Source organism: Hypomesus nipponensis, chromosome 11, assembly GCF_054491055.1.
Source record: "Hypomesus nipponensis isolate SF chromosome 11, ASM5449105v1, whole genome shotgun sequence".
In the NCBI taxonomy this organism is placed as follows: domain Eukaryota; kingdom Metazoa; phylum Chordata; class Actinopteri; order Osmeriformes; family Osmeridae; genus Hypomesus; species Hypomesus nipponensis.
In genome coordinates, this window is record NC_140371.1 from 3485001 (window position 1) to 3511329 (window position 26329).

At 48.1% G+C, this 26329-nt stretch overlaps 1 protein-coding gene across 2 annotated transcripts in view; it reads right to left on the minus strand.

The window, feature by feature from the left end:
* Positions 1–7487, minus strand: part of slc35f3b (solute carrier family 35 member F3b) — a 79642-nt gene extending 72155 nt beyond the window's left edge. For both annotated transcript variants that reach the window (XM_084709385.1, XM_084709384.1), the window contains exons 1-2: positions 7390–7487; positions 6132–6349 (exon numbers count right to left, since the gene is read on the minus strand). In XM_084709385.1, the coding sequence (XP_084565511.1) occupies positions 6132–6349; positions 7390–7487 (316 nt within the window). The remainder of the gene's footprint in view (positions 1–6131; positions 6350–7389) is intronic.
* Between the last annotated feature and the right edge of the window lie 18842 nt (positions 7488–26329).

Consider the following 26329-nt stretch of genomic DNA (forward strand, 5'->3'; position numbering starts at 1 on the left):
GTGGTGTGCTAAGATAGTGATGTGCTAAACTGGTGGTGTGCTAAACTGGTGATGTGCTAAACTGGTGGTGTGCTAAACTGGTGGTGTGCTAAGATAGTGATGTGCTAAACTGGTGGTGTGCTAAACTGGTGATGTGCTGAACTGGTAATGTGCTAAGATAGTGATGTGCTAAGATAGTGATGTGCTAAACTGGTGATGTGCTAAACTGGTGATGTGCTAAACTGGTGATGTGCTAAACTGGTGACGTGCTAAACTGGTGATGTGCTAAACTGGTAATGTGCTAAGATAGTGATGTGCTAAACTGGTGGTGTGTTAAACTGGTGATGTGCTAAACTGGTGGTGTGCTAAACTGGTGATGTGCTAAGATAATGATGTGGTAAACTGGTGATGTGCTAAGATAGTGGTGTGCTAAACTGGTGGTGTGCTAAACTGGTGATGTGCTAAACTGGTGGTGTGCTAAACTGGTGATGTGCTAAACTGGTGAAGTGCTAAACTGGTGGTGTGCTAAGATAGTGATGTGCTAAACTGGTGGTGTGCTAAACTGGTGATGTGCTAAACTGGTGGTGTGCTAAACTGGTGGTGTGCTAAGATAGTGATGTGCTAAACTGGTGGTGTGCTAAACTGGTGATGTGCTGAACTGGTAATGTGCTAAGATAGTGATGTGCTAAGATAGTGATGTGCTAAACTGGTGATGTGCTAAACTGGTGATGTGCTAAACTGGTGATGTGCTAAACTGGTGACGTGCTAAACTGGTGATGTGCTAAACTGGTAATGTGCTAAGATAGTGATGTGCTAAACTGGTGGTGTGTTAAACTGGTGGTGTGCTAAACTGGTGGTGTGCTAAACTGGTAATGTGCTAAGATAGTGATGTGCTAAGATAGTGATGTGCTAAACTGGTGATGTGCTAAACTGGTGATGTGCTAAGATAGTGATGTGCTAAACTGGTAATGTGCTAAGATAGTGATGTGCTAAACTGGTGGTGTGCTAAACTGGTGATGTGCTTAACTGGTGATGTGCTAAACTGGTGATGTGCTAAGATAGTGATGTGCTAAACTGGTGATGTGGTAAACTGGTGATGTGCTAAGATAGTGATGTGGTAAACTGGTGATGTGCTAAGATAGTGGTGTATTAAGATAGTCGAGTGCTAAGCTAGGGTGACCAGATTTGAGTTTGAGAAAGAGACTTTGTCGTGGGGGGGGGGGGGGGGGGGGGGGTATGCTGGTCGTGCCGAATCATTGAATCAAAATGATTGTATTTGGAAGATAATTATTGTGCATCTGGCAACACTGAGAAGCGGTAGACCAATGACAGTTCTCTATACAGTCAGAGCTCGAGCAAGAAGGTGGAACGTAAGGGAGATACCCTTTCCAAAACTTGTAAGGGCGTAATAGTTTGTGAAAGACCCAGAGAAACCTGGGCTCTGTTCGAAAACTCTTAAAATGCATCCTTCCTTCCTTCCTTCCTTTTAAGACAGCGAGGTCTGTTCGAAATGTCTTAAATCTTCTCTTCCTGTCTAATAAGATACCTTGAAATACATCACATAACGGTCATTTTTTAAGAGAGCGTATGAGCTGCCTTGCTGTCTTAATGGCAGCACGTATTACCCATAACTCTGTGCCATAAGCAACAAGTTAAACAGAATCCTTTGACCGCCATTGCTCTACGTTTTTACAATTCACATTTCAGCTAAACGGTACTTGTAAATCAGCATCTGAATAAAAATGTATCGAGAAGTGGGCAGTGTAGTTGCTGAAAATGTACTTATTTTATTGATGACACTCCTAATTTGTAAATTTGCTCCGACTTTTCGATAACGTACAGTAGCTAGCATCGCCGTGCAGTGCAGACACTAGCTAGTTGTCTCGTTAGACACCTGTCTAGTAAGACATCAAGGATTAAGACAGCTGTCTACGTTTTCAAACAGAGCCCTTGTCACCCTAGCAAAGCTAGTGATGTGCTAAGCTAGTCCTGTGCATGCAGCTTTACATTAGCTGACCTATTAAAGCAGTGCTGGGCACACTAGGGCCTAAGGCTTTTATCTCTGTCTCTAGCTCTCTCTCCCTCACTCTCTCTCTTTATCTATCTATCTCCCTCTCTCTCAACCCCCACCACTCTCTCTCTCTCTCAAACCCCACCTCTCTCTCTCTCCCTACTGTGTTAAATGTGTCCTCCTGTCAGCCTCCTCATCAAGGCCTGTCCAGATGGTGTCTAATGTGTCCAGCTGCCCCAAGGAACAGCAACAGGACACACTGTCTCAGACAGGCTAGCAGTACTACCAGTAGACCCTGCACAGAGAGACCAGACCCAGAGAGAAACTGTCTCAGACAGGCTAGCAGTACTACCAGTAGACCCTGCACAGAGAGCCCAGACCCAGAGAGAAACTGTCTCAGACAGGCTACCAGTACTACCAGTAGACCCTGCACAGAGAGACCAGACCCAGAGAGAAACTGTCTCAGAAAGGCTTGCAGTACTACCAGTAGACCCTGCACAGAGAGACTAGACCCAGAGAGAAACTGTCTCAGACAGGCTACCAGTACTACCAGTAGACCCTGTACAGAGAGACCAGACCCAGAGAGAAACTGTCTCAGACAGGCTACCAGTACTACCAGTAGACCCTGCACAGAGAGACCAGACCCAGAGAGAAACTGTCTCAGACAGGCTTGCAGTACTACCAGTAGACCCTGCACAGAGAGACCAGACCCATAGAGAAACTGTCTCAGACAGGCTACCAGTACTACTAGTAGATCCTGCACAGAGAGACCAGACCCAGAGAGAAACTGTCTCAGACAGGCTACCAGTACTACCAGTAGACCCTGCACAGAGAGACCAGACCCAGAGAGAAACTGTCTCAGACAGGCTTGCAGTACTACCAGTAGACCCTGCACAGAGAGACCAGACCCATAGAGAAACTGTCTCAGACAGGCTACCAGTACTACTAGTAGATCCTGCACAGAGAGACCAGACCCAGAGAGAAACTGTCTCAGACAGGATACCAGTACTACCAGTAGACCCTGCACAGAGAGACCAGACCCATAGAGAAACTGTCTCAGATAGGCTACCAGTACTACTAGTAGATCCTGCACAGAGAGACCAGACTCAGAGAGAAACTGTCTCAGACAGGCTTGCAGTACTACCAGTAGACCCTGCACAGAGAGACCAGACCCAGAGAGAAACTGTCTCAGACAGGCTACCAGTACTACCAGTAGACCCTGCACAGAGAGACCAGACCCAGAGAGAAACTGTCTCAGACAGGCTTGCAGTACTACCAGTAGACCCTGCACAGAGAGACCAGACCCAGAGAGAAACTGTCTCAGACAGGCTACCAGTACTACCAGTAGACCCTGCACAGAGAGACCAGACCCAGAGAGAAACTGTCTCAGACAGGCTTGCAGTACTACCAGTAGACCCTGCACAGAGAGACCAGACCCATAGAGAAACTGTCTCAGACAGGCTACCAGTACTACTAGTAGATCCTGCACAGAGAGACCAGACCCAGAGAGAAACTGTCTCAGACAGGATACCAGTACTACCAGTAGACCCTGCACAGAGAGACCAGACCCATAGAGAAACTGTCTCAGATAGGCTACCAGTACTACTAGTAGATCCTGCACAGAGAGACCAGACTCAGAGAGAAACTGTCTCAGACAGGCTTGCAGTACTACCAGTAGACCCTGCACAGAGAGACCAGACCCAGAGAGAAACTGTCTCAGACAGGCTTGCAGTACTACCAGTAGACCCTGCACAGAGAGACCAGACCCATAGAGAAACTGTCTCAGACAGGCTACCAGTACTACTAGTAGATCCTGCACAGAGAGACCAGACCCAGAGAGAAACTGTCTCAGACAGGATACCAGTACTACCAGTAGACCCTGCACAGAGAGACCAGACCCATAGAGAAACTGTCTCAGATAGGCTACCAGTACTACTAGTAGATCCTGCACAGAGAGACCAGACTCAGAGAGAAACTGTCTCAGACAGGCTTGCAGTACTACCAGTAGACCCTGCACAGAGAGACCAGACCCAGAGAGAAACTGTCTCAGGCAGGTTACCAGAGAAAGAGACCAGACCCAGAGCGAGACTGACTCAGGCAGGCTACCAGAGAGAGACCAGACCCAGAGAAAGACCGTCTCGGGAAGGTTATCAGAGAGACCAGACCCAAAAAGAAACTGAACAGGCAGACCAACTGAGTACCTGTAGTCTGTATAGGTGACATCACTTCACTCATCGCTTCCTTCCTCCTTACTTCACTACTTCCTTACCAGGGTCCTCTTACTCGGGCACACATTGACCACTTCTCAGAAACATCGCTTTAGCCAGCTTAGTTAAGCTATTAATTCAATGGCGTGGGCCGGTTGTAATTTATACTGAGAAATTAGTTCAACCATTTTAGGTACAGAACTGACCCATAGAGAGTCCTTGAGTATATTAGCAGTAATAATGATAATGTTAATAATAATGATAGTACAATTAAATTAACAAATGCAGAGAATGTCCTGGTCTCTCCCCAGCACCCTGATCTCTCTCCCTGATCTCTCCCCCTGGTCTCTCTCCCTGATCTCTCTCCCTGATCTCTCCCCCTGGTCTCTCTCCCTGATCTCTCTCCCTGATCTCTCCCCCTGGTCTCTCTCCCTGATCTCTCTCCCTGATCTCTCTCCTTGATCTCTCCCCCTGGTCTCTCTCCCTGATCTCTCTCCCTTATCTCTCCCCCTGGTCTCTCCCCAGCACCCTGGCCTCTCTCCCCAGCATCCTGGCCTCTGTCCCTGGCCTCTCTCCCTGGTCTCTCCCCAGCATCCTGGCCTCTCTCCCTGGCCTCTCTCCCTGGCCTCTCTCCCTGGTCTCTCCCCAGCACCCTGGCCTCTCTCCCTGGTCTCTCCCCCTGGTCTCTCCCCAGCACCCTGGTCTCTCTCCCTGATCTCTCCCCCTGGTCTCTCTCCCTGATCTCTCCCCCTGGTCTCTCCCCCTGGTCTCTCCCCAGCACCCTGGTCTCTCTCCCTGATCTCTCCCCCTGGTCTCTCTCCCTGATCTCTCCCCCTGGTCTCTCTCCCTGATCTCTCTCCCTGATCTCTCCACCTGATCTCTCCCCCTGGTCTCTCCCCAGCACCCTGGCCTCTCTCCCTGGTCTCTCCCCCTGGTCTCTCCCCAGCACCCTGGTCTCTCTCCCTGATCTCTCCCCCTGGTCTCTCCCCCTGGTCTCTCCCCAGCACCCTGGTCTCTCTCCCTGATCTCTCCCCCTGGTCTCTCCCCAGCACCCTGGCCTCTCTCCCTGATCTCTCCCCCTGGTCTCTCTCCCGCACCCTGGCCTCTCTCCCTGATCTCTCCCCCTGGTTTCTCCCCCAGGACGCTCACAAAGGCACCAGTGAATCAACACCACAACAGACGGGCCTGGCTGGCTGCTGAGGGAAGAGCCACGCCAATCTGTCTCCATCCTGGAGCAGCACGCCTTTCTGAACACTCCAGCTTCCACGCCGAGATGTTTATGAAGAAGACCATAGAAATACAGGAAGGCAGAACTGACAGCTTGCATAATCTTTTCAGATGGGCTACAGACAACTGAAACCCTGTTCTAGTGTATTTGTTCCTTGCCGTGTGGATGAGGAAGACATCCTCTGGTTTGTTCCAGTGGTGGAGAACAAGCTCAGTCCCCCAGGGGGATGCCTGTTCTGTTCTGAAATGGTTGTCTGTCAGTCTATCTGTAGGTCTATCTGTCTGTCTTAGCATGTCCTTCTCCGCCTGCTTGTCTGCCGGTCTGTCTGCTTGTCTGTCTGTCTATCTGCCAACCTAGCATGTGTGTCTGGTTCAATAACTTGTCAGTAGAAGCTCCTCTCAAGTACCTCTCCAACAGCCATGGTAATTAGCTAGGTGATTAATTCATGAAAAATATGCTGCACTGTAATTCACAGACTAATTGCTGTTTCATGAGTTGATGCACCTAATTATCTTGAAAAGGCTCCAGACTGCTCTTGGAAACAGCTAACACTTTGTCTCAACAACAAAAAAGACTCACGTAGGTCTCTTAAGTTGCTTAACTGTGCCACAGGATCACTCCACATTTTCAACATTCAAGTGACAAGCAGACCAAAAAATGACCCCGCATAGCCATTACGAACCGGCAAAAGCGCTGTTTGACTTACTGTTTTTGTAGACTGCATTCCAAGGTTGGTAACCGTAGTAGCCGGTGATCCTCAGAATACGCTCTTCTATGGACGCGCTGTTGATGTCTTCCACGGAACGGGACGACTTCAAGTCCTCTTTGATGGCTTCGTCCACGACCAGGTACTTCAGCTGTCTCAGTTGGGGGCTGATGTCCGATAGCCGTCTGGGGCTGACGTCGGGAGACCTTCGCATTCCGCTGGAAAAGGCGAGAACACAAGGGGTGCGGGCGCGACGGTTAGGAGAGAGGCGGGAATCTTTGGCACGAGGTGAGACCATTTGGCTAAAGGAGGAGGCCCGTTCATAACAAATAAGCGGTTGGAGTGGGCATGGAAGGGTGGTATTTGGCGGTTTAGAATATTTTCAGTTCCATAGCAAACAAAAGACCACAAACAAGGAAGCGAACGGCCAGTGTTCCTACAACAGTGGAACCCACATTCGCGCGCGCCACTGCAGGGAGCGCATGGAGAGGGAAATAGTCATCCCTCTCTGGCCTCGCGCTACGGAGATGTTGAGAAAGGGAGACACTAAACGAAAGTGACTAGTCAACTGCATCCCTGTATACTGTACTTGCGCCATGCAAACCCACCATTAACACGAGTAAGCAAAGATATGTACGGTGGATTTGGTAACGAATGAATAAATCGATTAGAAACGATTTTGAAAGACGAGGGCGAAGCGCTTGTGACAGCCGAGGCGGCGTGTACGCACTCGAGCACATAACCCACTGGTCATCTTCTCTTGCTGTGTACAGAAAATAGCAGCCAGTCACCATCGTAGAGCTTGTTAAACAAGGTCCTATTTGTTTCATTCTTCTGCGAGCAGGCCACCCTGCGGTGCTGAGAAACAAAATGATTTAAGGAGACGAACTCGTTACTGTAGCGTTGCAACCGCGTCACGTACAGCCGAACATAAAATAACATGTAACACCATTATGGTGTAAAGGGTTGTCATAGGTCAGCCTCTATGGTCTGCGGGTTCACCGTTCTACATGAACATAGTTGATCAGTTAGTTATGGCACAGGTGTCTGATTGTGTGTGTGTGTTGTTGTTTTTTAAGTTTACCTTTTGGCCTAGATATAATAGGTTCGATTTTTGGGACACTTTTTTTTCCGCTCTAGATAGTCCTTAAACTAACGAGTATTGTACTATAAGCATTCATTACAATAAGCAGTTTGAAATCTATTCTGTGTCATTCGCGGTAGTCTGATTTCCGTATACAGAGTGAATGGTTCTTACATGGGCATCAGCGTAGTGGGGGGTCCAAGGTAACACATGCAGTCCCTCCGCGGGCGCCCGACCCGGTCCCAAACGGTGCCCTCTCCATCGCCGTACATGGTTACGGCCATAGAGCGGGAGACAGCGCAGCTAGCCTATACGGAATATCCAGTGTATCCGGGGAGAGCTAACATCGTCCTGCTTGTCACACACACATATGCTGCGGCTTCTATTCAACACACAACGGACACAAACTGATGCGCTTTTCTCTACGTTGGTGCACCTCAACGAGAGGATTGAGGGCTGATGGACACGGCAACAGCGCTACCTGGCGGATTGTTAAATACTGCTCTTCATGTCAACCTGTGGTCTACCCGACATCCGGATGATTGCTGCATTTTGGCGATGCGAGCCTGTTCTAAAGCAGTTGTCCAAAACAACCACAACGACCAAATTGTGTGGAATAGTTATTTAGCATTATACAGCGTTGATTTCAAGTATTGTTTAGTCAAAGACACAAACATGGGTTTGATTTTACAATAGATGCTAGATATTTCAGCCAAATAGAGAATCTCTGAATAGGATCCATGAAATGGATTCAGAGAGGACCTCACATTACATTTACATTACATGTATTCATCTAGCAGATGCTTTCATCCAAAGCGACTTCCAAGAGAGCTTTACAAAGTGCATAGGTCACTGATAATAACAAGAAGATAGCCCCAAAGCATTGCGGGTAGCCAAAACAAGAAGCACACATTGTGAACAACCCAAAAATAAGTGCCAAAGGGAAGAACCATAAGAGCTTGTAGTTAAGCAAGTTACAATTAAACAACATGAATCACTCTGTGCAAGTGTACCTGTAGAAAAGCAAGCAACAGTAAAAATAAAATAAAAATAAGATGAACTAAAATAGAATATTTCACAGCGAATACAACAGTTTAAATCAGTGACCACTAACCAACAAGAGCAACAAGTCTCTAAGCAAGAGTCATTGTGATCCTTGAGGAAACTAGCGTTGGGTTCAGCAAACCATTCCTTAGTACCGTTGTACTCCCGGAACAAGTACGTCTTGAGCCTTCTCTTGAAGGCGGAGAGACAGTCTGTGTCTCTGATGGAGGTGGGGAGTTGATTCCACCATTGGGGGGCCAGGCAGGAGAAGAACTTGTGTTGGGACCGGGCGGTTTTGAGCGGTGGGACCACCAGGCGGTTGTCTAAAGAAGACAGTAGGTGGCGGGTGGGGGTGTAAGGCTGCCGGAGAGACTTGATGTAGTCGGGTGCAGTACCGTTCACTACTCGGAAGGTCAGTACCAAGGTCTTGAATCTGATGCGGGCCGTGATGGGTAGCCAGTGGAGGGAGATGAGGAGCAGGGTAACGTGGGAGCGGCTGGGAGACCGGCGAGCAGCGAGTTGCAGTAGTTCAACTTGGAGAGGACAAGTGCTTGGATTAACAGCTGGTCCACAGTACCTCACGTACGGTAGTCCACAGAACAAATAGCATTTGCTGCAGATATTTTATTTATTTCCCCAATGTGTTAAAGGTAATTCATAATTAATATTTCATGCAGGAGACCACTGACCATGCAGTGTTTATGAATGTTGTCCACTTTAGCAGTTTGTCACTCTGATGAACATTGGCTAAAGCAAACCCGTGGTTTGTGTTTATCAAACAATGCCAAAAGTAGTCAACCATGGCACACATGTGTGTCTGTGATGAAAGCCTCTATGGAGGTAGCTGTGCTATACTGATATCTACCCTGTCTATCCTACCATACTGATATCTACCTTGTCTATCCTACCATACTGATATCTACCCTGTCTATCCTACCATACTGATATCTACCCTGTCTATCCTACCACACTAATATCTACCCTGTCTATCCTACCATACTGATATCTACCCTGTCTATCCTACCACACTGATATCTACCTTGTCTATCCTACCATACTGATATCTACCCTGTCTATCCTACCATACTGATATCTACCCTGTCTATCCTACCACACTAATATCTACCCTGTCTATCCTACCATACTGATATCTACCCTGTCTATCCTACCACACTGATATCTACCTTGTCTATCCTACCATACTGATATCTACCCTGTCTATCCTACCATACTGATATCTACCCTGTCTATCCTACCACACTGATATCTACCCTGTCTATCCTACCATACTGATATCTACCCTGTCTATCCTACCATCCTGATATCTACCCTGTCTATCCTACCATACTGATATCTACCTTGTCTATCCTACCATACTGATATTTACCCTGTCTATCCTACCACACCGATATCTACCCTGTCTATCCTACCACACCGATATCTACCTTGTCTATCCTACCATACTATTAATTACTCTGTCTATCCTAACATACTGGTGTGTGTGTGTTGAGGACAGAGTGTGTGTGTGTGTGTGTGTGTTGAGGACAGAGTGTGTGTGTGTGTTGAGGACAGAATGTGTGTGAGTGTTGAGGACAGAGTGTGTGTGAGTGTTGAGGACAGAGTGTGTGTGAGTGTTGAGGACAGAGTGTGTGTGAGTGTTGAGGACAGAGTGTGTGTGTGTGTTGAGGACAGAGTGTGTGTGTGTGTTGAGGACAGAGTGTGTGTGAGTGTTGAGGACAGAGTGTGTGTGAGTGTTGAGGACAGAGTGTGTGTGTTGAGGACAGAGTGTGTGTGTTGAGGACAGAGTGTGTGTGTGTGTGTGTGTGTGTGTGTGTTGAGGACAGAGTGTGTGTGAGTGTTGAGGACAGAGTGTGTGTGTGTGTTGAGGACAGAGTGTGTGTGTGTGTTGAGGACAGAGTGTGTGTGAGTGTTGAGGACAGAGTGTGTGTGTTGAGGACAGAGTGTGTGTGTTGAGGACAGAGTGTGTGTGTGTGTGTGTGTGTTGAGGACAGAGTGTGTGTGAGTGTTGAGGACAGAGTGTGTGTGTGTGTTGAGGACAGAGTGTGTGTGTGTGTTGAGGACAGAGTGTGTGTGAGTGTTGAGGACAGAGTGTGTGTGAGTGTTGAGGACAGAGTGTGTGTGTGTGTTGAGGACAGAGTGTGTGTGTGTTGAGGACAGAGTGTGTGTGAGTGTTGAGGACAGAGTGTGTGTGTGTGTTGAGGACAGAGTGTGAGTGTGTTGAGGACAGAGTGTGTGTGTGTCTGCAGGGGTCCTCCACAGCAGGACACCATCTGTGGGCGTCTCTTTTAGTGCCTGAAGAAATTCTCACTGTCCCAAACACCAAGCACACACACGCATTACATTACATTTATTCATTTTGCAGACACATACACACATACACACATACATACACGCAAGATACACACAAGGCACACACACCAAAGCAGTGGTTGGTGGTGCCTGTGGAGCTGAACAACGATGAGGATAGAGGGTGTTCATAGGAAGAGGGGGCACGGCAGAGTGGGTGGCGAGGGGAACAGGTCTATTTTTAAACCCATTTGAAACAGATTCCAAGATTCAGCCTGTCACCAATCAACACAGCAGGCTGCCTCTACCCACTGGGAGAACCTGTGGCCTTCAACAATATGAAATCTTGTTACAGGGCAGGATTGGGGAGGGTGGATGGTCTGACTTCATCTGACTGTATAGGGTGGTTGTAGAGGGAGGGGGCAGAGAGGAAGGGAAGAGGGAAGGAGGGATGGTGGCAGGCAGGGTAGGAAGAGGGATGGCGGCAGGAAGGGAAGGAGGGAGAGAAGGAGGGAGAGGGGGGCAGGGAAGGAAGTAGGGGGGAGGGAGGGAGGGAGGGAGGGAGGGAGGGGGGAGGGAGGGAGGGAGGGAGGGAGGGAGGGAGGGAGGGAGGGAGGGAGGGAGGGAGGGAGGGAGGGAGGGAGGGAGGGAGGGAGGGAGGGAGGGAGGGAGGGAGGGAGGGAGGGAGGGAGGGACCAGGACGGAGCCAGTCAAGTACTGGTCCCTCAGGACAGAGAGAACAGGAGCTGGTGGAGACAAGATGTGTGTGTGAGTCTGTTTTGGGAGATGCACCGGAGAAGCACACCCAGCGCCACAGGCAGTACATGGAGGGAGACAGGAGGAGAGAGGAGAGAGGCACAGGAAGGAGGGCGGAGGGAGACAGGAGGAGAGAGGAGAGAGGCACAGGAAGGAGGGCGGAGGCGGAGGGAAGGTGGAGGAGGAGCGAAGTTCAGTACAGAGGCAGAGGCAGCCCTCTTTCCCCTCACTTGCGATTATTTCATGTTGTTGGGTTCCATTCCTTCTCTGTTTGCTTGGAACACACACCACTCTGCGTCTTTTTAAAGCACACACTGCTCTTATTTCTAACAGCACCTCACTGTTCCCTTCCGCCTGCTAACATCAGAGGACTTTTTAAGTGCTCTAATCTCGCTAATTTATAGAACAGAAGGTTCCCCAATTGCTCTCTCAGAGAAACATGCCCGACGAAAGACCTTGAGTGCTGATCCACATTAACAACTGTAAGGGTCACCCTAACGGGAGACAGACTTGTGATGAGAGACAGGGAGGTTGGAGGCATGCCCAGGCTCCCTCTCACCTGTCAATCTCTCAATCCAGTGTCTCTATGGGAGCTGCTCCACTTCCTCTAACTACCATAGCTAGACCCTGTCTCTCTAACTACCATAGCCAGACACTGTCTCTCTAACTACCATAGCCAGACCCTGTCTCTCTAACTACCATAGCCAGACCCTGTCTCTCTAACTACCATAGCCAGACCCTGTCTCTCTAACTACCATAGCCAGACCCTGTCTCTCTAACTACCATAGCCAGACCCTGTATCTCTAACTACCATAGCCAGACCCTGTCCCTCTAACTACCATAGCCAGACCCTGTCTCTCTAACTACCATAGCCAGACACTGTCCCTCTAACTACCATAGCCAGACCCTGTCTCTCTAGCTACCATAGCCAGACCCTGTCTCTCTAACTACCATAGCCAGACCCTGTCTCTCTAACTACCATAGCCAGACCCTGTCTCTCTAGCTACCATAGCCAGACCCTGTCTCTCTAACTACCATAGCCAGACCCTGTCTCTCTAACTACCATAGCCAGACACTGTCCCTCTAACTACCATAGCCAGACCCTGTCTCTCTAACTACCATAGCCAGACACTGTCCCTCTAACTACCATAGCCAGACCCTGTCTCTCTAGCTACCATAGCCAGACCCTGTCTCTCTAACTACCATAGCCAGACCCTGTCTCTCTAACTACCATAGCCAGACCCTGTCTCTCTAACTACCATAGCCAGACCCTGTCTCTCTAACTACCATAGCCAGACCCTGTCTCTCTAACTACCATAGCCAGACCCTGTCTCTCTAACTACCATAGCCAGACACTGTCCCTCTAACTACCATAGCCAGACCCTGTCTCTCTAACTACCATAGCCAGACCCTGTCTCTCTAACTACCATAGCCAGACACTGTCCCTCTAACTACCATAGCCAGACCCTGTCTCTCTAGCTACCATAGCCAGACCCTGTCTCTCTAACTACCATAGCCAGACCCTGTCTCTCTAACTACCATAGCCAGACCCTGTCTCTCTAACTACCATAGCCAGACCCTGTCTCTCTAACTACCATAGCCAGACCCTGTCCCTCTAACTACCATAGCCAGACCCTGTCTCTCTAACTACCATAGCCAGACCCTGTCTCTCTAACTACCATAGCCAGACCCTGTCCCTCTAACTACCATAGCCAGACCCTGTCCCTCTAACTACCATAGCCAAACCCTGTCTCTCTAACTACCATAGCCAGACCCTGTCTCTCTAACTACCATAGCCAGACCCTGTCTCTCTAACTACCATAGCCAGACCCTGTCCCTCTAACTACCATAGCCAGACCCTGTCTCTCTAACTACCATAGCCAGACCCTGTCTCTCTAACTACCATAGCCAGACCCTGTCTCTCTAACTACCATAGCCAGACCCTGTCCCTCTAACTACCATAGCCAGACCCTGTCCCTCTAACTACCATAGCCAAACCCTGTCTCTCTAACTACCATAGCCAGACCCTGTCTCTCTAACTACCATAGCCAGACCCTGTCTCTCTAACTACCATAGCCAGACCCTGTCTCTCTAACTACCATAGCCAGACCCTGTCTCTCTAACTACCATAGCCAGACCCTGTCTCTCTAACTACGGTCTCTTCGGCTGCGAACCGCTCCTGGCGTGCGCCTGGCAAATCCGCCGTTATAATAGCAATTCGCCATGGAACAAGCGCTGCTCTTAAAGGGAATGTGAGATGATGCTGTGATTGGTTTATTGCACGTTACGCCCAAACCACACCCATTAGTAATGTAGCTACTTCAGACCAACCCTTTTTAGATTTGCGCCAGGCGCAAAGTCATTTATCCCGCCGGCAAAATAACAACCAAGCTGAAGTCACGCCCACATAGTTACTTGCGCTTTGCGTTTTGATACATGTGTTTTAGATCGTCAAAATAGGGGGGTCTGTCTCTCTAACTACCATAGCCAGACCCTGTCTCTCTAACTACCATGGCCCGCCCGGTGCCAGTGTGACTGGGTACAGTGTGCCCCCCCACAGACACCTCAGTGATTCAGTGGACCCCTGGGACCTTTCCTGGACCGTTATTCATACCATCTCTGACCCGGAGTGACTGGCAGCAGGCCAGACCCAACACAGGCTCTGCCACAGGCTACAGCTCAGACTAGTTAGGAGAACTGGAGAGAGAGAGAGAAAGAGAGAGAGAGAGAGAGAGAGAGAGAGAGAATGTAGGAAAATAGGTATGTAGGTAGGTAGACAAATAGGAACATGTGGAAAGAAAGAAAGTGAGAAAAAGTGAGAGAAAGAGGAAAACGAGTGAGAAAGATGGAGAGAGTTGGAGCAGAGAGAGAGAGGGTAGCGAGGGCAAGACAGGGAGAGAAAGAGAGAAATACGAGGAGGAAGAGAGAACGCGAGCGCAGAAGGGCGCCTGCTCTGTCATCAGGATGCTCATGGCGTCATGGCGCTGCTGTTCAGCTGGGCTAGAGGTACGCAGGACCACAGCTGGCTGGAGACAAGCAACGCTGTTCCTCCACCTGTCTGTGATCACCCCCCATCCGCCTGCACACTGAGCATCAACCAGCAGGATGCAGACCTGCTTTCTTTACGCACGATTTGGAAGTTGTTTTGGATGAAACTGTACCGTCTGTGTGAATGCTATGTAATGTCTCCCTTCTCACAGACCTCCAAACCAGCCCCTGGATCAAGGTGAGAGGGAACTACTAGTCATTCAGCAGCTACAGCATGTGTTACAAACCAAGCACCACTTATTTGATTACGCACCACTTACATGATTACGGACTAGTTACGTGAAGGACTAGTTACATGATTAAGCACCACTTACAGGATGAAGGACTAGTTACATGATTAAGGACTAGTTACATGATTAAGGACTAGTTACATGATTAAGCACCAGTTACATGATTAAGAACTAGTTATAATTAAAGGGCAGTTACATTTTCTAGTTAGAAGTCTTACCTTATTCACATAAACCCTTACAGTAAAATCAAGAACCAGCATTTAACAATGTACAATATTAAAAAGGTAAAACAGGATTAGCACATGCCAATGGTAAATACCTAAATTTCTCCCTCAGATTAGAGGCATGCTCTAGGTAGGGAGTCCCAGATCGCATGTGTCCCAGGGCGGGTAGTGTGTGTGAGTGTGTATGTGTGTGTGTATGCGTGTGTGTGTTTATACGTGTGTGTGTGTGTGTGTGTACCTGGTGCTGAGGGGGTGCTCTCCTCTGGCCGTCCCAACTCTACGTTCCACTCCCTGCATTGCGTTTGCATCCTGTGGCTCCCAGACTGCGGAGAGGGATGGAGAGAGGGTTGGAGAAGGGAAGAGAGAGGGATGGAGAGAGGTGGAGGGAGGGATGGAGAGAGAGAGGTGGAGGGAGGGATGGAGAGAGAGAGGTGGAGGGAGAGGTGGTGAAAGGTGGAGAAATACACAGGGAGTTGCTTCTTTTTTTGATGATAGGTTTTGCATCGATTGAAGAACGCCAGCCCAAGCTGGCAGGTCCCTGTTGACAGAGGGACCTGTGCTTACTCTAGCATAACAGTGGCCTCTAGTCCAAGTCATCAATAGACCAATACACCCCACCATGGGCAGAAAGAGAGAGCGTGTGAGAGAGAGAGTGAGAGGGAGAGAGAGGGAGGTAGAGAGAGAAAGTAAATAAGAAAGTAAGAGAGAGTAAGAAAGTTGTTTATGTGCACTGTACTAGACAGTACTATATTAGACAGTTTGATACTATACAGTACTGTACTATACAGTACTGTACTAGATAGGACTGTACTAGACAGTACTGTACTAGATAGGACTGTACTAGATAGGACTGTACTAGACAGTACTATATTAGACAGTACTGTACTATACAGTACTATACTAGACAGTTTTGTACTATACAGTACTGTACTAGACAGTACTGTATAGTACTGTGCAGTATTTGTACGTCGCTTTAGATAAAAGCATTTTCTGAATGAATCAAATGTCACGGAAATGTCATGACAGCAGTCTCTTTGCTCCAATGCAACGTGTGTCGAAGGGGTTTGAACCTGCAAACTCTTGAGCTGCTGTCAATCCCTCTAACCACCAAGCTAAACGTGTCCACGTCTTGTGTGCTGTTACGTGAGTCAAGTCGGCAAAACACAAACCAACATTTGTGAACAGTTCTGCTTATTTAATATTTGAACACTCAGCTTCTCTATCCTCCAGAGTGGATGATTGCTTCTCTGTAACTGTCAGTTGTTGTTCCACCAGACTTGGGTATCATGCTGATGTTTCATAACTCCCTGGTGTCCAGTCAACATCTCACTGTTTTGAACACAACGTAAATCCACTCCCTCTTTAGAATCAATATTGAATGAGCGTTCCGGCCCGTAGACAGTGCAGCAAGCCAGCTCTGATTGGCTGGTGGTGGCAGTGAGGGAAAGCCCCAGCCAGTGAGGTGGTAGCATACATTTGAGAATGTGGATGAAATTCAACATGAAGGTATTTACCTGTTTAGCTGGCCCATTCATGTGTGTGTTATCTATCTGGCATCAGAGTTCCCTTCACATGAAGACAAGCTTGAATATGAACTTGCTGTCTGACTATTTGTCTCTCTGTAGTTTGGGCAGGTGGTGCCCATCAGGTACCCATGTGACTCCCGCACAGCTAGCCAGGGTAAACATGACCTTTCTGGGACAGACCCCCTCTGGACAGACCAACCATCCTCCCCCACCTCTCACCCCTCCCCCACCTCTCACCCCTCCCCCACCTCTCACCCCTCCCCCACCTCTCACCCCTCCCCCACCTCTCACCCCTCTCAGGGCAACGCCCTGGCTGACACACAATGCCTGTGCCAGCGTTCAATTCTGATATGAATTTCAAAGGGACTACATTGACCCACCCCCCTTTGGAGAAACTACCTTCAGAGAGACCACCTTCAGAGAGACTACCTTCATAGAGACTACCTGCAGAGAGACATCACCTTCAGAGAGACTACCTGCAGAGAGACATCACCTTCAGAGAGACTACCTGCAGAGAGACATCACCTTCAGAGAGACCACCTTCAGAGAGACTACCTTCAGAGAGACAGCACCTTCAGAGAGACCACCTTCAGAGAGACCACCTTCAGAGAGACAGCACCTTCAGAGAGACCACCTTCAGAGAGACTACCTTCAGAGAGACCACCTTCAGAAAGACCACCTTCAGAGAGACTACCTTCAGAGAGACAGCACCTTCAGAGAGACCACCTTCAGAGAGACTACCTTCAGAGAGACCACCTTCAGAAAGACCACCTTCAGAGAGACTACCTTCAGAGAGACAGCACCTTCAGAGAGACCACCTTCAGAGAGACTACCTTCAGAAAGACCACCTTCAGAGAGACTACCTTCAGAGAGACCACCTTCAGAGAGACTACCTTCAGAGAGACCACCTTCAGAGAGACTACCTTCAGAGAGACGGCACCTTCAGAGAGACCACCTTCAGAGAGACTACCTTCAGAAAGACCACCTTCAGAGAGACTACCTTCAGAGAGACAGCACCTTCAGAGAGACCACCTTCAGAGAGACTACCTTCAGAAAGACCACCTTCAGAGAGACCACCCTGTCCCTCCACCCTCCAGAGTCAGCTACTTGAGGAGCTATTTAAAACCTTATGATGTGAGTCACCAATATACAGCGACAACACACACACTTATAGACATGCTTACATACACATACATACATAAACACACACTAACGCACATGCATGCACAAACACACACGCACCACACATTTCACACATCTCCAGGGAGGGGATTCGAGGAAGACACTAAGTCTTTTATGAGTTTCCTCGTATTTAAAGGATGTCCTACATGGAGGTCTGATATGTTATGTATGAGCCACATGACAAGAGCTACCCATCCTCTAACCTCAGGACATCTGGTGACTGCAGCCACATGCTTACAGAAGGAGGAGGGGGGGAGGGGAAGGCCTGGCAGGGGGAGACGGGGAAGAGGAGGGAGGGAGGGAGGGAGGGAGGGAGGGAGGGAGGGAGGGAGGGAGGGAGGGAGGGAGGGAGGGAGGGAGGGAGGGAGGGAGGGAGGGAGGGAGGGAGGGAGGGAGGGAGGGAGGGAGGGAGGGAGGGAGGGAGGGAGGGAGGGAAAGTGAAGAGGATAGCAAGAGGGAGGAGGAAGAGGAGGTAGAAGGAGAGGCGATGGAGGACAAGAGGGAGGTGGAGGGGGAAGAGCACGGAGAGAAGAGGAAGAGGAGGGAGGAGGACACACGACATCCAGACACATTTCCCTCCCTGCATCCATCTGCCCTCCTGGAACACTCTCAGTTTCTCCACCTCCTCCCCTCACCACTGGGGGCTCCATGACCTCCTGTGCTCTGAAAGACAGTCCAGTCCCGGGGTGATCTCCCTGCTGCACAGCTCTGAACCCCACGGAGGTCATGTGACCCCTGCAGCAGCGCACTGAGGCTTCCAGTCTGCTATGAATATTCATGAGTGGGCTTGTTGCGCTTCACATGCAGAGCTTGGGGGCGGGACAAGATGGCTAAAGAGCTCTAGAATTCCGCACGCAGTCACACGCCCTCCATGTTAACGGAGGGAAGACAGAGAATGAGAGATGACTGGGAGAGAGATGGCAAAGGAGAGGGACAGCAAAGATGAGGAGAAAGGGAGAGCAGAGATGAAACAGTTTCAGACAGTAGAACTCTCCTCAGAGTGATGCTTGAGCCTGCAGTCAGAAGAACATTGTTGTTGTTATATTAATCAAAGGAGGACAGAAAATCACCACTCTCTCTTCCCTCTGGTCCACTCCCCAATATCTCTCACATCCTCTCTCGCCTCCTCTCCACTCTCTCCTTTCTCCCCCCTCCCTCCTCCCCCCTCCCTCCCCCCCCCCTCCCTCCTCCCCCCTCCCCCGTGTCGTCCCCTATTCTCTCCCACTGTGCCTGCTGTCAGTCTGTCTCAACTCCACTGTATTCTCTTTGAGCTCGCTGTGTGTTAACGTGTTTTCACTCCACACTCTCCGCAGTGTGTGTGTGTGTGTGTGCGTGTGTGTGTGTGCATGTGTGTGTATGTACTGTACGTGTGCCTGTGCGTGTGATTGAATTTGATACTGGCCAACAGCCAATGTCAGCAATACAGACAATACACCTGTCTCAGCTGTTTTCACACCTAGAGGACATGGTATATCGCATGAAAGTATCCCTGTCCAACCCACAACACAGCACAACACAACACAACAGAATACAACACAACACAACACAGCACAGCACAGTACAACACAACACAGCACAGCACAGCACAGCACAGTACAACACAACACAACACAGCACAACACAGCACAACACAACAGAATACAACACAACACAGCCCAGTACAACACAACACAACATAGCACAATACAACACAACACAGTACAACACAACACTGCACAATACAACACAATACAACACAGCATTGCCAAACAGAAACACAGCTACCAGACAGTGTAAGAATTGAGAGTGGACTGCCCTGATAAGAAAACTGGAAGTTACAGGGTCACTAGTGTGTGGGAGGATTGAGTGTGTGTGTGTGTGTTTATATATATTTATATACGTTTATATATATATATATATATGTATATATATATATATATATATATATATATATATATATATATATATATATATATATATGTGTGTGTGTGTTTGTGTCTGTGTGCTTATATATATATGTGTGTGTGTTTGTGTGTGTGTGTCTGTGTGTTTATATATGTGTGTGTGTGTCTTGATGATATTCATATTCATGCTTCTGCACTGGGGGCAAGAGGCAGAATGCCCACCCCCGCCAACGCACACACATATACACAAACACACATATACACATTCACACACACACACATACACGCACACACATTTAGAAACCAACCGCCCATGGTGCTAAATGAACAGGATTCCCAGCTGTGGCTGGGTGGTTGTGGGGAGCTAGTCTGTGCCTGCTACCGCCCCCCTCCCCTCTCTCATCTTTACAGTTCACATTTTTTGTGTTTCAGTGTTTCAGTGTTTCAGTGTTCCAGTGTTTCAGTGTTAAAGTGTGTCAGTGTTTTAGTTTTTTTTGTGTGTTTCAGTGGTTCAGTGTTTCAGGTTTCAGTGTTTCAGTGTTAAAGTGTTTCAGTGTTTTAATGTTTTTTTGTGTTTCAGTCTTTCAGTGTTTCAGTGTTTCAGTGTTTCAGTGTTTCAGTGTTCCAGTGTTCCAGTGTTCCAGTGTTCCAGTGTTTCAGTGTTTCAGTGTTCCAGTATGTTCCAGTGTTCTCAGTGATATGCATACTCCTCCCACCTGGTTCTGTACAGATACCAAACAGTGGCATACAAACCCCGGGGCTCTTTCATCCGCCTGCTGTGTGTGTGTGGGGGTTTGTAACTGCCTGCCTGCCTGCCTGTGTGTGTAAGTGTGTGTGTGTGTAAGTGTTTGTACTTACGCCCATGTATGTGTGTGTGTGTGTGTGTGTGTGTGTGAGAGAGAGAGAGCGAGAGAGCGAGAGAGAGAGATGAGGAGAGAGATGAGGAGAGATCAAATGGCAATATTAATGACTAGGATATTTCTGGTCCATCTTTCTACCAGGCAACAGCTCCCAGACCCCTATTCTGCTCTAATACACCCACGAGTGACAGGCTTTCTGACGTGTGTGTACGTGGTCCTTTAAATGTGATGTGTGTGGTTTGTGTGTGTTGGTGTGTGCGTTCTTGCTTTGATATGGGCTAAGTGTGCCAGGCCGGGCTGCAGCAGTGTGTGTGAGGTGTGTGTTGAACAGACACAACGTGAGGAGCCGCATGTGAGGTCAACAGAGGGAGCAGGAGGCCCTTCATGTGGAACTGGATGGACATTTGGATAATGTTGCCCAATATACATACACAACTCTGTGAAACCTTTTGAGACCTGTTTTTTTCCTTTTTTTTTATAAGTTGAGAAGGACAATTTTGAGCGAGGAACAGAAAGGTAAAGGTTGTGGCCTCTTATGTTTCCCAGGGGCATCGTTAAACCCTTTTTACTGGGGCTCGTGCCCTAGTATAAATATGCTGTGCCCCAGTAAAATCAAAAGTTTGAGTTTTAACAATTTACTAAGATTGATAATCCCTGAAAAAAACTAATCCAGTATCCCAATCAACGCTTGTAAAATCAAAGCAGTTTAACTGAAAACACAAACCGATGCACGCAGAATTCCATTTCAGCGCGCTCTTCTAAGCTTGCCAAATTGACCCTGCAGCACGCACACAGAAGTCCAAGTGTCGGACTCGACAAACAGTCAGAATTGAGGTAGGCTAAGAAAACATTACACAACTAAAGAAAGTTTCTAAATGATAGGTCTACCGATCATAAAACAATATTACATGAAGCTCAAAAGAAATTGTGCGCTTGCTTTACAGTTTTTCACAATTGTTAACACACGTTTCTCAAAACAATAACGTCTTTCTCAAAACTGCACACACAAAACTGAAAACATCACACACAAAATGTTAAACCTGACACTCCCTTTGCAAGAGGACTCTCTTACCTGTTCACAAAACGTAACTTGTGTTTTCATTTGGTACACACAGACATATTTTCAAATGACACACACATACCATTCATAACAGTCCACACAATAAGGATCCGCCGGAACAGACTGCATGATAATGCAAGTTATAGTATGGACACAGATAGGTCAAAAGAGTGGGCTACAGAGACACTGTAGAAAAGGAACAATATTGGATTCCATGTACAATACATGCATGTGTCAGTGCTGAATGTTTGGGACTTACAAGCACAAACTCTTGTTCTAACTCCTTGATGTGTTCTGATCGAATAGGACCCTGTACACTTGTTTCATCTGCATGGCATTCCTGCGGAGAACACGGCCCAGTGTAGAGAGGCTGATGGTCTGGATGTTTCTGAATGTGGCATGGTCAGCCAGGATGCTGGTTTGTATCTGTCGGAGTGTGATAGTGTGACACAAACCATTTTCACAATGTCAGTCTCCTGTTTGGCTGTGAAAGTGCATGTTCTTTCTCCACGGTGTGGTTCTCTTTCAGTCCTGCAAAATACAAATACAGTGAGCACACTGTATTCTATGGATATGCAATATTTCAGTATACAAGGCAAATATAATTCATACCTGTTCTCCATTCTAAAGGTTCTAATGATGGCAGCAACTGTGAGGCGGCTGAGATTTGGTTGGATCCTCTGGCCAGCCTCCCTCATGCTCAAACCATGGTTGAGCACATGGTCAACCACGGTAGCCCGAATATCACCAGAGATTACCGTTCTTCTTCTTCTTTCTCCTCTTCCTACTTCTTATTCTCCTCTTCCTCATACTCCTCCTCCTTGTCATCCTCTCCCTCCTCTTCCTTGTCCTCTTCCTTGTCCTCTTCCTTGTCCTCTTCCTTGTCCTCCTCTTCCTCCTCTCACTCTTGCCCCTCTCCTTCTCTGGTTGTTGATATGTTCTAAGTTCTCCATTGTTCACCAAACAAAACAGAGGCTCAAGGCCCTTTTTATGCTGCAGCCCTGATCGCAAATTGCTCACCAGACCTGAGTGTTTAGAGATTTGAATAGTTGTGTGTTGTATGTTGATCCTTTGAGACTTTACTTGAGAAGTGTGCGCAACAACTGAACATTGTGTGTAGTGTCTTGACAACAAGGTGATGTGTAATTGACATCCGTGTGTAAACAAGGAAAGTCAGAGTCTAATGCAGGTAAGGGAGTGTGAAGTGGTGCCAAACTGGGTCGAGCGATTGGTACATGAAGTGAAGGTTGTGAAAATTGTGTGTTAACAATTGTGAAAAACTGTACTATAGATGTCCCTGCCAAAGCTGATATCAAACTTGCGTCCCTGAACTGTTGTATAGTGGGTTAAGCATGGGGAGTTTCTATAGCCGAGTAGTGAATGGTGTGCAGCAAGCTTGGAAGAAAAAACAGGGATATGAATAGGGGGCCTGTGCCCCAGTGAGGGGGGCCTGTGCCCCAGTGAGGGGGGCCTGTGCCCCAGTGAGGGGGGCCTGTGCCCCAGTGAGGGGGGCTGTGCCCCAGTGAGGGGGGGCTGTGCCTCAGTGAGGGGGGCTGTGCCCCAGTGAGGGGGGGCTGTGCCCCAGTGAGGGGGGCTGTGCCCCAGTGAGGGGGGCTGTGCCCCAGGGAGGGGGGCCTGTGCCCCAGTAGGGCTTTATGTCTAACAACGCCTCTGCATTTTCCCCTTCTGTTCCTTAGTCAAAATTGTCCTTCTCAACATTTTAAAGAAGGAAAGAAAAAGGTGCATTCACAACGTATGAAAACTTTGATTTTATTTGTTTTCTTTTGAATGCACTGTGTGTGTTTGTATATACATACAGCATGTGTTCATGTGTTACTTGGCCTTATTGTGAACGTTTGATTGAGATTTGGTTTGGTGGTGTGTTGTGGTTTCTTGTGTAATACGTTCACTGTGGACTGCTTTGGCAACATTTTCAGCATGAACATTCATGCCAATAAAGCATTTTGAATTGAATTGATAGGGAGAGAGAGTGAGTTAGATAGGGAGAGAGAGAGGTAGTTTGGGAGAGAGAGAGTGGAGGAAAGAGAGAGGTAGATGTATAGTTGTTTTTCTAATCAATGGCTAATAGAAGGGTGAGGTCTTTAAGACTTAACAGTGGTGCTCTGGTGTATTAAATTAGGCGTAAAAATCTCTCTCTCTCCCTTTCTTGAGAGAGCAACAAAAGGAACAGAGCCGGAGAGGGACTGAAAGATGGAAAGAGAAAGTGTGAGATAGAGAGATGAAGAGAGGAAGAGAGGTAGTGTGAGAGAGGAAGAGAGACATCTGATGGAAGCAGAGCCAGGAGCTGTCATCCCTTCATGTGATCCCAGGGCTGGTAATGTTGATGCATGACGCTGGAACGAGAGGAGCCAGGGTGCCAGAGACCATTACTCTGCTGTTAGAGAGATGACATCGCTGGCTGGAACACCCAGAGCTGCCAGTGGAGGCACACACACGAGCACGCACACACACACACACGCACCCACACCAAAGCACACCCACACACACACACACCCACACACCCACACACACACACACAACTTTGTTCCAGTTCTCGGTTCGGACCCCACACCTCAGTACACACCCGCGTCACAGGCAGTCAACACCACAGCTCTGCTTGATCATGAACACCAAACACAGCCCATTACTCGGCTCAGTCACACACACACACACACACACACCATTATTCCGCTCAGTCAGAGACACACATCCGAACCAGTCTTGTCCTCACAACACCAGGAGCCCCAGCAGCTCCACAGATATGATGATAAGATCACAGAGTTACAAGAAAAGCCCCTCAACTCCTCTCTGCACTTCAGCCTTTCATCTTCAGACTATGGGATCCACACACACATGCAGATTTATACAGACACACACACATGCAGATTGATATATATACACACACACACACACACATGCTAACGCTCTCTCATTCACACACTCTCACACACACATTTATACTATTAGATTTGTACACAAACACTAACACTCTCTCGGGCACACATGTTTACACACCACACTGACACTCTAACACAGACATACATAAAAACATGTACAAAAACACTAACACTCTCATATATATAGTTCACACACACACACACACACACACACACACACAAACACACACACACAACAGACAACAGCTTAGTCTGAAGTGTAAATCTCAACCTCTCATGTTCTCTTAAGAATGCCTCTCATCTGAATCCTAGTTCAGTCTTTAATCATGCTGTTTCATTCAGCCTTGTGTTTGACCAGACTCATCAGTCCTGAGAGACAAAGGGTCTCTCCCACAGCCCCTCCCTGTGAGCCCCACAAGACCAGGATATTAACCCCGCCCGTCCTGTCGGAGGAGACGTCACTTCAAGGGCCGCAAAGATCAAAGCAAGCGTTTCCATCTGCTCCTCTGCTCCTCCTTCTCTTCTTTCTGGGCCACGTCTCGCCAATGCTCTCTCTCTTTCTGTCTCTCTCTCTGTCTCTCTCTCTGTCTCTCTCTCTGTCTCTCTCTCTGTCTCTCCCTCTGTCTCTCTCTTTGTCTCTCTCTCTGTTTCTCTCTCTCTCTCTCTCTCTCTCTCTCTCTCTCTCTCTCTCTCTCTCTCTCTGTCTCTCTCTCTGTCTCTCTCTCTGTCTCTCTCTCTGTCTCTCCCTCTGTCTCTCTCTCTGTCTCTCTCTCTCTCTCTCTCCCTCTCACTCTCTGTCTCTCACTCTCTGTCTCTCTCTCTGTCTCTCCTTCCCTCTCTCTGTGTCTCTCTCTGTCTCTCCCTCTCTCTCTCTGTGTCTCTCTCTGTGTCTCTCTCTGTCTCTCTCTCTGTCTCTCCTTCTCTCTCTCTGTCTCTCTCTCTGTCTCTCTCTCTGTGTGTCTCTCTCTGTCTCTCCCTCTTTCTCTCTGAATATCTTATGAACATCTGCACAGAGCCAGGACTGGTACCTGGAGTCATGTTGCATTTGTCTCCTTCCTGCAGACATGCATTTGTTTCAAACATCATTCACTCTTTCACATTTCTCCTTCCGTTTTCCTTTCTCGTTTTCCCTGCCTCTTGTTTAGTCTAACTATCTTTCCCTCTCCTCCATTATTGCATTCCCCTGTATTGTTTTCTCACTCTCTCCTTGCCTCCTTCTCTAATCTCTCATGTCATTTATCCAGCTATGAATCTATGTCTATCTATCTGTCCGTCTGTCTATCTATCTGTCTGTCTGTCTGTCTGTCTGTCTGTCTGTCTGTCTGTCAGTCTGTCTATCTATCTATCTATCTATCTGTCTGTCTGTCTGTCTGTCTGTCTGTCTGTCTGTCTGTCAGTCTGTCAGTCTGTCTGTCTGTCTGTCTGTCTGTCTGTCTGTCTATCTATCTATCTATCTATCTATCTGTCTGTCTGTCTGTCTGTCTGTCTGTCTGTCTGTCTGTCTGTCTGTCTGTCTGTCTGTCTGTCTGTCTGTCTGTCTATCTATCTATCTGTCTGTCTGTCTGTCTGTCTGTCTGTCTGTCAGTCTGTCTATCTGTCTGTCTGTCTGTCCGTCCGTCCGTCAGTCTGTCTGTCTGTCAGTCTGTCTGTCTGTCTGTCTGTCTGTCTGTCTGTCTGTCTGTCTGTCTGTCTGTCTGTCTGTCTGTCTGTCATGTGTTGTTCTCTTGGGTGGGAGGGTGTCAGTCTGTCTATCTATCTATCTGTCTGTCTGTCTGTCTGTCTGTCTGTCTGTCTGTCTTTCTGTCTGTCAGTCTGTCTGTCAGTCTGTCTGTCTGTCTGTCTATCTATCTGTCTGTCTGTCTGTCTGTCTGTCAGTCTGTCTATCTATCTGTCTGTCTGTCTGTCTGTCTGTCTGTCTGTCTGTCAGTCTGTCTATCTATCTATCTATCTATCTATCTATCTATCTATCTGTCTGTCTGTCTGTCAGTCAGTCTGTCTGTCTGTCTGTCTGTCAGTCTGTCTGTCTGTCTGTCTATCTGTCTGTCTGTCTGTCTGTCTGTCTGTCAGTCTGTCTATCTGTCATGTGTTGTTCTCTTG